The 13505-nt window shown below is 53.1% G+C and overlaps 1 protein-coding gene across 1 annotated transcript in view; it reads left to right on the forward strand.

Annotated features, from left to right (window-relative positions):
• DLGAP2 (DLG associated protein 2) overlaps positions 1–13505 on the forward strand; it is a 109614-nt gene that overhangs the window by 72210 nt on the left and 23899 nt on the right. Inside the window, exon 6 of the mRNA XM_069572819.1 lies at positions 7187–7536. Within this exon, the coding sequence (XP_069428920.1) occupies positions 7187–7536 (350 nt within the window). The remainder of the gene's footprint in view (positions 1–7186; positions 7537–13505) is intronic.

The following is a 13505-nucleotide window of genomic DNA, read 5'->3' on the forward strand; positions in this document are numbered from 1 at the left end:
CCTCTGCACCCCGTATGTTTCAACATTCTGTCCTGTGTGTCCCCGCAACCTCAGGACTTGGCTAAATCAATCCTCATGTTTTGTCATGTTGTTTACAGCCTGGCCCCTTGAACACTCAGAATTCTGTGCTTAGAAACTTATCTGACTCTCTACACCTTTAAAAATTGCCTCATTCTTAGCTTTTCCTTGGAAAATCCAAGTTCTTCTTGTGCAAAGTGGGTTTTAAATATTTAAAATGAAAACAGGAAATGTCTCAAACCATGAAACAGCTGTCATCACTTCATTTTACTGTCTGCAAGATGTTAGATGCTGGCTAGACTGTAATTTCTTGCTAATTAACACATGGGAGGTGGATGTCTGCTTGTGGCCCATCAGAACTTGTGCGGCCCACACGAGTTTCTGTAACTTCAGGGAAACCACTGTGCTCATGCCAAGGGGACGAGATTTCTGCATCCTGAGTGACTTACACTTATGTTTTGAGATTGACAGTAATTGAAGTGCCAAAGTAGCTTTAATCTTTTATGTTGAATCTTTGCCTTTGGTTTGGGTTCTCCAATATCCAGACTCTCATTTAGATATTCATGGGCTTGATTACTGTAATTCCTTTTGTGCTGTTATCTTTGAAGTTCTAATTAAGAGAGTGCAGTGAATTTAAGAGTGACTGTTACATTCAAATAGAATGGTGAAGCCTGCCTTTCGAAGTATGTTTTATCTTGATTACATATTTGTGCTTTACACGATAGAATGCTAATTTTTAAATTTCCTTTTTGGCTTGCAAATGGCTTGTAAGGACCAAAATCAAAAACAGTGTCCAGAATTCCAGGTGTGGAGGGATAATAAGGCATCCATTGACGTAACAGTGTGTTCGCATTTGAGATGACTTAAGGCCATGCGGAAGTATAGACTGTGCAGTAGTTGATTTCATCCCATTCAAGTTAGTTTACCTCAAATAGAGTGCGTTTCTCCAGATCCCCCTTCAGCAGATTTGCTAACCCAACACTGTGAAGACCTACAGGAAAATCTTTACAATGGAGTTCCTCTGCTTTGTGTCATCCGTGGAACAGAGAGGTGGGCTTGTACTGATTGAACTTCGCCTGGAGGAAACGCTCAAGACCAGCACGGTCCTGGAAGACTGTGGCCTGCGGCCACCGTCAACCACCATCCCCGTTGGCTGCTTGTGACTGTTGAGGCGCTCAAGTGCAGCTCAAATGTGGGGGAACCGATGCTTAGCTGTAGTTTAAGTGTTTAGATATTTTAGAAGTTTGTTGTTGTCATCTAGTCGCTGAGTCATATCTGACTCTTTGTGACCCCCCTGGACTGTAGTTCGCCAGGCTCCTCTGTCCATGGGTTTCTCCAGGCAAGAATACTGGAGTGGGTTGCCATTTCCTTCTCCAGGGGAATCTTCCCACCCAGGGATCAAACCCAGGTCTCCTGCACTGTAGGTGGATTCTTTACCTCTGAGCCACCTGGGAAGCCTTTAAAAGTTCAGGTCATTTAAACTTGACTCCGGGATGAGCTATTGGACAAAGCCATCTGGAAGGTGGTCCTTCTCACAGAACCAGAACAAATCCATGAGGTCTTAGGCACAGTCATCGTCCAGGTGGAGAAGTCCACCCTCCTGTCGCTCAACCAGCAGGTCCGTGGCTGCAGCCTCTTCCCACCTGCCGGCTCAGCATCCTTCTGACCCAGGGCTTTGAGTCATTTCTTCAGAAAGAGTCCAAATGAGATGAACTCAAGCCCGCGCGTGCCTGGGAAAGCCTGATTTTCACACGCCTCATCACTCGGCTCTAACAGAAAAGAACTAACAAAGTTTCCTTTAAGCATCAACACTTTTAGTTCAATGCCATTTTCATGGAGATCTCCCTACCATGGCTCCTTCCGTCTCGAGCAGTGTAGTGAGCCTTCCCGTGTGCCTGGAGCCTTGAATTGGCCTCGAGAGGCTCAGCGGAGAAGGCTTCTCCTCGAGCTGCTTCCTCTCACCGCCACTGTTTTTGGGGTGAGTCTCACCAACACATCTGATTCCTGAGATGTAGGCAGGATCCAGACCAACTCAGGAAATGCAATAAAGCAAAGTGCATTTAATCTTCCTCCTGAACCACAAAACAGCCTGAAGATCTCCAGGGATTTCATAGTGTTAGGCACTTGGTTAAAAAAAAATCAATGTCAGGTTTTAAAACCAAAGGGATGTTCCTGCCTGGACTCAATTTAAAAAGAGAGAGAAAGAAAGGGAGCTAGGACTTACCTGGTGGTCCAGCGGCTAACATTCTGCCGTTCCAATTCAGGGAATACGTGTTTGAGCCCCCACTGGGGAGCTGGATCCCACATGCTGCCCAGCACAGCCAAAGAAAAGGCAGAGAGAGAAAGTAGTCAGGCCTTCAGGATACCTAAAGAAAGTTACCGTTTCATTTTTACTTCAAAATTTGTGTTTGATCACTTTTATTTAAATAAATTTTGAGATTGTTTAGAAATCTGTTGATTCATCTGCTCTTTGAAGCTGTACATACTTCAGTAGAAGTGCATTGCTATTAAAATTAAAATTTTCATTCGTATATGATGTTTGTCTGACCTACATGTAGAAAATGATAGACAATACAGCCTGTACCTAATAATTAGCTCAATCAGTATTACCCAAACTGTTCAACTGAATAATTGAATATTTTTCTTGAATATATAAAAGGATATCTATAATTACTTATTTTAATCAGTGGCTGCAAATTAACATGATCAAATGCGCATTTTTAATTCTTTCTTCTTCATGGTCTTCTTCTTTTTTTATGTTTGGCTGCACCTCACAGCTTGCCCGATTTTAAACCCTGACCAGGGATTTAACCCTTGCCCTCGGCAGGGAAGGCACGGCGTCCTAACCACTGGATCACCAGGGAGTTCCCTTTAATTCTTTCTTCACTGTATTTCCCAGCTTCTAATTCTAATTCTAAGAACTCATTTAAGAATAAACAATTCAAAATAGAAAGAATACACAGTTCTGCTCTACAAGTTGTAAGCCCCAGCATGTGTTTGTCAGGAGAGTGGACTCATGAATGAAGTCCGCTTCATCCCCTTCTCCTCCTGCCCCCAATCTTTCCCATCATCAGGGTCTTTTCTAATGAGTCGACTCTTCACATCATGGGGCCAAAGTCGTGGAGCTTCAGCTTCAGCACCAGTCCTGCCAAGGAGCCCCCTTTTAATTAACTTGTTAGGAAAGTGTGTTGTCCCACTACATTTTTACAAAGAAGTCAGTGTAAAATTCACATTATCACCCTGCGGCAAACGCATGCCAAGTTGAGAAGATGTGATGGCGGATTTTCCTGTGGCCGTGGACGTAAACTGTAGCCCTGAAAATAAGACAACCAGACAGGAAGGCGGTTTGGTTGCTTCGTCGAATTTTCAGTCCAAGCTGTACTGGGTCCATTTAGTCAGCGGGTGAAGGGAGTCCCTGAGGCTGAGTGTGACGCGGAGGCGAGCTGTGCGGGACGTGGGCTCTGTCGCGTGGAGGGCCTCAGCCCGGCTTCCCGGGAAGGTGTCCCGTCGTGTTGTCGTGCGACGGTGTGGCAGTCCGCGCGCGCGTGTCCTCACTCCTGGGGAGGTGAGCGCGGCCGGAAAGCCCACCCGTCTGCTGCTCTGTGCTCACCTCCACACTGAACATAAACACGACTGCGATGGCGAGGCGCTTTGTAATCTGTGCTCCCGGCTCGCTCCTCACCCGCACTGTCACCCCCAGCTGCCGGGAGGCAGGGGGCGTTTCTTCAGAATCGGAATTTGTGCTTAAGAGAAGCAACTAGGACCACCCCCACGCCACCCCCCGCTGTAGGATGAGGTCTGGGGTGCTCAGCCACAGCCACGGCGCAGAGCCGGGGGGAGGGCACCACCTGCTCTCAGCGGGGTCTGCAGACATGGTGGCAAAGGATAAGGACCCTCCTTCTAAAATGAGCTGTGCTCCCTGCATTCCCACGAAGACCACCAGCTCCCAGCGTTTCAAGTGAAAAGCTGCCAGTAAGCTTTCTCCCCACTTTTCCCCATCAATCAACATGTAGATACTGTGCTTGATTCCCTTGTCATAGCGACGTTATCAGCGGTGGAGAGAAGCTCACTGAGGAACAAACTGTGATATGGGAGAGGTGTGGGGGAAAGGCGAGCACACTTTGGACAGCCAGCGGTGTCCCGGGTCAGGACGGCAGGCCTCAGCCTGACCCCATGCAGGGAAAGACGGGCCGTTACAGAGAGACCCAGCCACCCACGTCCCTTCACGTCTCAGGGGAGCAGGTGGGCCCCGCCCAAAATGCGAGATGGTGGCCTCACTTGGGTTTATTTCTGAGCTGGTCATCTGCGTGGTGGGGCCTTCCTGAGCACGGACAACGTCCAGCAGCACCCCGGCCTCTCCCCTTCCCTGTCATAACCACCAGAAGTGTCCCCAGACATCGCCAAGGTCCCCTGGGAGAGAGGGGCACAGGTTCTCCAGGCTGAGCAGCGCTGGCTGAGATTCCCCAGATGGGGAAAGGGGGCAGATACCTGTCCGGGGCCCCCACGGTCCCCAAGAGAGTACAGCCAGCGAGCCTTCCCCAGGCAAGCAGCAGTCTGGGGGCAGACTGCTGTCCCCTGCACCTGCTCTCCTCAGCTGGTCCGTGAGACACAGGACACCCCGGGTTCCTGAAACCCCAGCCTCTTTTCTGCCGCTGAGTCAGCAAGCCAGGACCCGGCTGAAGGGAGGTGGCACTCCTGTCCCCAGGGCCAGCAGGGCATTCGCAGCCCCTCCTGCGCCTCAGGGCCTAACTCTCCCCAAAGGGTCCTGACGATGTCCAGCCTCAGCTGGCGGTACCCAGACCCTCGATCATTCCAGATCCCAGGGTGTCTTCTCCACCCGCCAGCAATCGCAGTGAAGCCTGAGCTGCTCTCTTATCTTACTGAGAAGCCCAGATACACTCATAGTTATTTTTTCTCTGTGGCCAGAAACAAGCTTCTTGAAGAAGGTGGGTTTGCTGTGCTTTTGCATTTTCCTTCTTCTGGAACAGTCCCTCTGTTCTGCAGTCACTAGCCTCGGGAGGGGCTTCCTGGATGGGTCAGCGGTGAAGAACCCACCTGCCAAGCAGGAGACGCGGGTTCAGTCCCTGGGTCGGGAAGAGCCCCTGGAGGAGGGCACGGCAGCCCACTCCAGTCTTCCTGCCTGGAGAATCCCATGGACAGAGGGGCCCAGCCTGACTCCTAAGACCTTGTGTCCTCAGTGACCATGGCCCCATGGTGATGATGCTGGGGTTTCAGCAAGCTCACTAAGTCCTGGGTTTGCTCCAAGGGGGCTTGCAGGGCACAACTGTAGGTGTGTGCAGGGGGTTGTGGGGCTGTGATGAACCATCTAGGTGTCCCTGAAGCTTTGTGAGCTCCAGGGAACAGGACTAACCACGGGGCCTGGGCAAGAGTTACCACAGGGCTGGAGGGGACGCATCACAGTTGACTCTGACCAGATGGACGGAGGTCTTCTTAAACCGAAGGATTTTAGCCACTTGAGCACCACGGGTGGACAGGCCTGGTGAGGAGAGTGAATGTGCCTTTAAGAAGCAGCTTCAGGCAGAAGGGCCTTGCCACGTGAGGGGAGGGGCTGCCCCACCCTCCGTGGAGGCCCCTCCCCTCCTGCTGGTGACACACCCTCTGGGCAGAAGGCTTCACACACTTCAACTCAGCTAGTCGTCAGTGCTGGAGGTTGGAGCTTGGGAAAGCTTTCTCAAACATCAGAATCTCCCAGAATAAAAACCTGGAATAAAGTCAGTTTTCAACAATTTTCCTCTTGGGGCTGATGAGCATTAGGGGGCAAGTCTTTAAAAAGACTTATTTTAGAGGTTTCTCTGTTGTAGACAATGTTCAGAGTCCATTTTGCTAACAGCCTTCTTCGTATCTCTGTTTTCTACCCATACGTGCCTCTTTCCCATTCACCCTTTTAAAACTGTGTGTGCATTTTATTAATTTTCATGTGCAGTTTTTATGCCTTTAAACTAAGATCCTCCTGACGTGATAAACTCACTCTGTTTTATTTGTTGATGTCCATCTGGGTGACACTTGATGCTTTATTTCTTGGGAGAATCCACTCACACAGTTTCAAAAGTCACTGGCGGGGCAGCTGCGGCCCGGGAGTGCTGGTTGGAGTCCCCACAGGTGGGAAAGGAGTTGGCGCATCTCCGCGGGGTGCAGCACGCTGACTCCTGGCCCGGCTCTGCAGGCCCTTAAAGTAGAGCCGCCCCGTCTGCCCCCCGGGGCCGCCCCCCGGGCCACCCACCGGCCTGTCTGGTCCCCGAGCCAACTGCCCTCGCTCACCTGCTGCCGGTGTGGGTGCCAAGTTTGCTGATGATGAGCCCCCCCCGAGGGTTCCAGCCAGTTCTTCCTTCCAGGGAAAGCAGCACAGCCGACCTCAGGGGGAAGTCCACTCCCATCAGAGCAGCTGTGAGGTTTTCCCGCTGTGAGAATCAGGACCACCCGGGGCCCAGCACATATGGCTGCCGAGTCTGGACACCTTCTAAGGGGCGTTCAGTACCGTTTCAGTTCCAGCTGCGCTTATTCCCTTCAGTGGATTTGCAGCCCGTGTCCTGTGTGGAGCTGCGATGTGGGCACAGGACGCAGAGGGGAACTGGGTGGACGTGGAGACCCGGCTCCCTTCTCAGCCGGCCCCACGGTTTATACCCAGCGAGCCTGTGCTCACAGGGAGCAGACAGCCTTCCGTCCCTGTGTGTCTTCTCCATGATGAAAATAATACCTGTTCACCAGAAGCATTTGTGGAGCACACAGAGAGCCTTCCGCCACACCGTCGCTGATGAGTGTGCTCCTAACCTCTCTTCGTTCCCAGGTTTTCTGTGCAGACACAGTCCATCTTAGTCTGGAGAGAACCGCGTAGGCCCTGCTGTTCTAGCTCCGTGTATAGGATGAGCCCCTCTCCCGGTGCCTGACCTGTGTGAGGACGGGGGGCTGCCCTCTGTCCTGCTGAGTCAGAAGTCACCTATTCTGCCTGATTTGGGGGTGTTTTCATAATTTTTCACTATTAAACACACCTCCGCATAGGCTGTCTCTGAGCATAAAGCTTCCCCCACACTCTGCGTCCTCTCTTAAGCTGGACGCCAGGGGAGCTGTGCCTGATGGCTGGCGGGTGCTGGGCGGGAGAGCAGGCTCGGCGGGCAGGAGTGTCCGCTGACCAGCTGTGTCCCCCTCGCAGGCATCTCCTATGCCAGCTACAAGAAGACGCCGCCCCCCGTGCCCCCTCGCACCACCTCCAAGCCCCTGATCTCGGTGACCGCGCAAAGCAGCACCGAGTCCACGCAGGATGCCTACCAGGACAGCCGCGCCCAGAGGATGGCCGCCTGGCCCCCGGACGGCCGCGGCCTCTACAATTCCACGGACAGTCTGGACAGCAACAAGGCCATGAGCTTGGCCCTGGAGACGGCCGCGGCCCAGTGCCACGCCTCCGAGGGCCAGGGAGGTGCCACGCGGACCGGCGACAAGGCCATCCTGGCGTCCAAGGCCGAGGAATTCCTCAAGAGCCAGCGCTCCTCCATTGGGGTCCAGGTACCTACCCGCATGCATGCCCCCCCCAGTGGCATGGACCCGGTCCCCGTGGGGACCCTGCAGGCACCCAGAGTCTCTGAGCCCCAGCTTTCGGGAGAAGCCAGTGGCAGGTCCAGTGGGCAGAGGACCCCCAGGCATTTCCAGGGCCAGCCAGCAGCATGGAGAGTGTGGAGACAGGTTACTCTGGTGCATAAGAAGGAGGTTTGGGGTTGAAACCCGATCTTTCTAAAGCTTTTTAGTCTTTTTGGCTTTGGGACCAAAGGTGAAGGACTGGGAGGCTGTTTGCAGGAAACAGGGGCACATCTGCTCAGAGGCCCCAAAAGTCCCCATGCCAACCCCTGGGTGCCCACGGATTATTCTTCTCATTGTGTTCTGATCAGCAAGAGCCAAAACTGCTGCCCCTGCGCCGACACCCACCACCGAGTCCACTCGAGTTCCAGGAGGGGAGGGACTCAGCACCACCCAGCTCCCACTCAGGAGTGGAGCCCAGGACTGGCCTCTCGGGGATCGCGTATCTAGTGACCCCTAGCCCAGGCAGGGTCAGCAGCCAGGCAGGATCTCGGCAAGCCCGGACACCTCCATCAGCCCAAGTCCTGTGGGGTGCTTTAAAAACGCTAGGCCTCCGTTACTCCAGGGAGAAGGGCCCACGCAGGCATGAGGGGGAGCCACGTCTCGGGCATCGTGGGGCCAGGGGCGGCAGGCTGGCGAGCTGCCCGCTTGTCGGGTCCCCTGAACCTGGTCTCCACACTGTGGCTTCATTGTTTTGTTTAGGATTCTGAATTCCCAGAGCATCAGCCATACCCAAGGTCAGATGTAAGTACTGAAATACGCCCCTGAGCCAAGTACGCATGAATTTTATTTCCTCCCTTTCTGGGTTATTCATCCGCCGCTCTCGTCGCCTCTCTGTCCTCACCTATATGCCAGGCTCTATGCTAGGCGCTCCCGTTGTCGCGGGGACCCTTGCATCCCCGGAGACGCAGTCAGCCCCCTCCTGAGGACACAGCTGGGGCTCTGAGCACCAGTGAGCCCCGCAGCCACAGCTGGCTGGGCCAAGGTGCTGGCCCGGGTGCCTGCTGCTCCCAGGGTCTCAGCCTTTACAGTCTCGTCTGCCAAGGAGACCTGTGAGGCCCCCAGGCTAAGAAGGTCGCCTCCCTGGGCTCCTGTGACCCTGGTTTCCCACATGCCACCTTCCACAGGCTTCCTGCGGGCTGCCCACTGAGCCACAAACAGGGCTGGAGGGTCAGCTTCCCACTTCTCTGAAAACAATGGGAACATTCCAGACAATCAGATGCTTTCAGATTGTCCCAGAAGCCCACAGACCTGCCTTATCCCCCTCCTGCCTCTACATCACCCCCAGGAGCTGCTGACACCCTGACTACCCCACACTCCCGTGGAGCTTCGCCCCAGACGGGCCCCGTGTGGTCCCATGACCCCCCTCCCACAAGCCCCTGCAGGCCCTCAGCTGCGTGTCGCGGGCAGCCGGGTGCACCTGCCCCTCTTGGTACCCAGCGCCTAGCACAGTGCCTGGCACATAGCAAGCTCTCGGTCAGTGTCGGTGGGCGAGCGTGGGCAAGTGTGGGTGAGCATGTGAGTGCAGGGGCTCACTGTCCTCCCGGCGGCCAAACCGTCACAAGATGGTTGAGTGTGTCAGCTCAGGTGGCCCAGCGGGGTGAGCTGGAAGCCAAAGAAACCGTTAGCTGAGGAACTCGAGCGACAGAGGAGGGGGTGCACCAGCCAGGAGCAGGGGCAGGTTGAGTTGATGGAAGGACCACTGCACACGCCTGGAGAGCTCCCGGGAAGTGCTGGAGGGCATCAAGGGCTCAGGGCCCAGAGCAGAGCGGTGTGGAGAGCGCGGCCGGGGGCCGGCTTGGGGACCCACATGGATGCACTGAGTCCACACCCAGACCCCCGGGCTCCCCCACGCTGTCCTCACAGGAGCCCGACCTGCCCAGAGGGGCCACGTCCAGTCTGGAATGGGGAACCCGAGGCTGCGGGCCAGTGACAGGAGGGGGTCCCCAGCGCACAGAGAGGGATGACTTGAGGGGCAGGCCTTGCCCCCCACGAGCCTGCTCTGGTTCACCCACAACCCCACGTGGAGGACAGCTGACCCCACTGGTCACCCTGTCCTCAGCCTGCAGGGAAGGCGGTGGGCGTCCCAGTGTCCATCTGGAACTGCAGGGACAGTTCCCACTGGGTCACCGCCCAACCTCGCAGGACGCAGCGTCCGGGACACCTTTCATTTGACAGATGCTGTTCTTCTGCTGAGCAATGGCCCATCCTGCCTGCACCCTCCCTGGAGCCCAGGCCAGGGACAGGGGCTGACGTGTGGGGTCCTCAGCTGAGCCCGTGGCGTCCTGCCCCAGACCCCGCGGGCTGGGCTGCACTCGGGCCTTCTGGTGACCTGCCCCCTCACCTGGACGCCACATCCGGCCCTGCCTCATTTCCTCGCAGTGATGGTGGCAACGAACGATCTTCTTTGTGTTCATTTTGTTTTTATCTGTGACTCGTCTGTTGTTGCAGGGTTTCTGCCCTTGTTTTGTGTGTGTGTGTTCCCAGATCCTGTAATGTGGTCTGATGTCCAGGGATCCGTCCGTCCTGTCTGCCTCAGTCATCCCATCTCTAAAATGGGAGTGATGCCCACTGTGTGATGTCATAAGTGGTCACTGAGTTTAAACGTCCTCCCCAAGGCTACACCCAGGAGTCCTGGGCAGGTTACATTCCCCCGCGTCCCCCACCTTCCTGCCTGATTCTGCTGGGGCTTCCAGCATCTCACAGAGCAGGGGAGGCAGTTCACCTCTAACTATTGGACTCACAGTAGGTCACCAAGAAAAATGTGGGGACTCCATATGGGAGCAACTCAGCCACTTTGCTGTGTGGGCTTTGAAGGCAGAGTCTAAGATGAGCTTCTTTAGAGCAAAAACCCGAGATCAAAGCTCAGCCAACATTCTGCCAACAGCCTCCTGCTTTCTGGTCCCTCCAGCTGTGGGTGATCAGCCGTGGCTTTCTGAAAATCTGGGCCATACACATGTCCACTCACATGTCACACGTGTGCTGCACACATGCACACTCTCACGTGTGCATCCTCATGTATACACATGAGGATGCACACACATGTACATCCACAGGTATTTCTCGTGTGTACGTGTGTGTGCTCACACATGAGCATGCACGCAGATGTGTGTGTTTACATGTACATACTGCACTCACGTGTGCGCTCTCATGTACACACCTGTGCGTGCTCACACGCATGCCCACAGGAGTGAGCTCATGTGTTTGCACATGCACTCGCATTTTCACCCCATATACACACACGTGCCTGCACATGCATGCACGCCCACAGGATTGAGCGTGTGTGTACATATGCACACACACGTGTACGCTCTCACATACACACACGTGCCTGCACATACAGGCACGCCCACAGGAGTGAGCTCGCGTGTACATATGCACACGCACGTGTATGCTCTCACATACACACACGTGCCTGCACATACATGCATGCCCACAGGAGTGAGCTCATGTGTATGCACATGCACTCGCATTTTCACCCCATATATACACACGTGCCTGCACATACAGGCACGCCCACAGGAGTGAGCTCGCGTGTACATATGCACACGCACGTGTATGCTCTCACATACACACACGTGCCTGCACATACAGGCACGCCCACAGACGTGTGCTCAGGTGTACCCATGTGCACACTTTCATGTTTGCACTCTCATGTACACACGTATGCGTGCACACAAATGCACAACTACAGGTGTGCACTCAGATGTACACACTCACACACGTGCACTCTCTTGTGCACCCTGCCCCTGCTCTTCATGGCCCATGGCTCAGTGTCAACCCCTCTGTCACGGCCCAGGGACAAAAGGCGGGTGCTCCAGGAGCCCAGCGCCCACCACTCACATGGCAACAGGGAGGATCCATCCCCATCCACCAGCAGGCACCTCCAATCAGCACTTGCTTCGGAGAGGCCACTCACATACACAGGTCCTGCTGACTTCATCTTTCTTCTCCATGCCTAGTACACCCTTGCTGTTATTGCTGTTTAGTTGCTCAGTTGTGTGACTCTTTGTGACCCCATGGACTGTAACCCACCATGCTTCTCTGTCCATGGCATTCTCCAGACAAGAATACTGGAGTAGGTTGCCATTTCCTTCTCAGGGGATCTTCCCCACCCAGGGATCGAACCCAGGTCTCCTGCTTGGCAGGAGGATTCTTTACCACTGAGCCAGGGAAGCCCATGGCTCTTGTAAAAATGAATATGTACATATATTTCTCAAAACTTTTATAATCCTTTTACACTTCTCATCAGAATATTCTCTTTGGAAAAAGTTCCTTTGATTTCCTTCCCACTGTGCAAAATAATAATTCCTTTCCTTTGTCCTAAATTTGATTTTCCCCGTCTTCATAAAGCTCTCCCAAGATGTCTGAAATTGATAAATACTTAGCTCGACCTGGCTTTATGCAACTTGACCACATCCTCCTCCACCTTTACCTTCTGAAAAACAGAGACCTTTTTTTGTTAGAATGGTTTCATAGGACAACCACTGTAGAATCTATAAAATTCATTATATATTCCTTGAACTTAATATATCATTACTATATCTGTGGATCTTAAAAGTGGAGGTGAGGGAGGGAGCGTTAGATTTGCTTTGGAGAACCTACATGAATCTGGCTTCACACACGGTTTCACACCTATTAACCCCGCTTTTGCTGATCCCTCACTTTTGAAGTTAAGAAGGAAACAGCCATAGAATCTGAGACTTACGTAAGTGTCACATGGCCAGCAAGTGGCAGAATTTGACTCCAAAAGCTGTATTTTTCTCATTCACTGTGAAAATAAGAGAATCATAAGAGAGAAGCTGTACACACTAGAGAAAAGAAGACAAATGATTTTGTGATATTTTGGTTGGTTTGGTCACTTTGTGGTCAGTTTCTCTGTCTGTGCGAATGTGTGTGTTCTGTGTGTGAACACACGTCTTGATTGCATCGTTCACGCCGCCTGCTGATGTTCGCTCCTGAGTCTGTGTTGTGTCGTCAGCCTCCATCGTAGCTGCACAGGCGTCTGTGTTGTGAGCAGTCTATACTCAGTGTGGCCAGTATCCTGTCCTCCTGTTTCCCCTACTTTCACCTTTTAATATGTCAGAATTCAAGGGAACGTCTTTAGACTAGAATCCTAGGACCGGAAGTAATGAGGCAGATATTCTGAACATTTTTATGATAAAAATTAGTGCTCTTTCCATGCAAATGTCTCCCTGACACTATACGAATGAAGTAACTTCATCCACATTGTGTACCTCTCAAGTTCAGCAATATCTACCAGAATGGCAGAAGGGAATGCCTTTGCCCCTGTCACTGCGGAGACTGTGAATATAGCCACACAATTGTATACATGCACAGACATAGGTCTACAATGGCATTTTTTACAGTGGCAGAAAACTAGTTATATCTAATTAAATCAGGTTATAGTCACAGAACAGCAGCTAGAACACAGGCAGCTCATACTGCACTGACGTGGGCGGCATGTTTAACATATTAGCTTACTGCAATCTTTTTGTGTAAAACAATAGTAACAACAGTGTCCTCATCCAGCAAGGAAACATTTATGCCAGCCATGACCCATTTGAGACTAGAAAGATGTGGTGATTACCAGCAGGTTAGGAATTTTACTCAAGCACATTTCCTCTTGTGCGTGTGTGCTAAGTCGCTTCAGTTGTGCCCGGCTCTTTGCGACCCCATGGACTGTAGTCCGCCAGGCTCCTCTGTCCATGGGATTCTCCAGGCAAGAATACTGGAGTGGGTTGCCGTGCCATCCTCCAGAGGATCTTCCTCACCTAGAGATTGAACCCGTGTCTCCTGAGGCTCCTGCCTTGCAGGTGGTTCTTGACCGCTGAGCTACCACTGTCCCAGGCTCCACAGGGCCGCCCCTGACCCAGCCCCATCCCAGGAGCTGCAAGGTC

This window comes from Ovis canadensis, chromosome 26, assembly GCF_042477335.2.
Source record: "Ovis canadensis isolate MfBH-ARS-UI-01 breed Bighorn chromosome 26, ARS-UI_OviCan_v2, whole genome shotgun sequence".
NCBI lineage: Eukaryota > Metazoa > Chordata > Mammalia > Artiodactyla > Bovidae > Ovis > Ovis canadensis.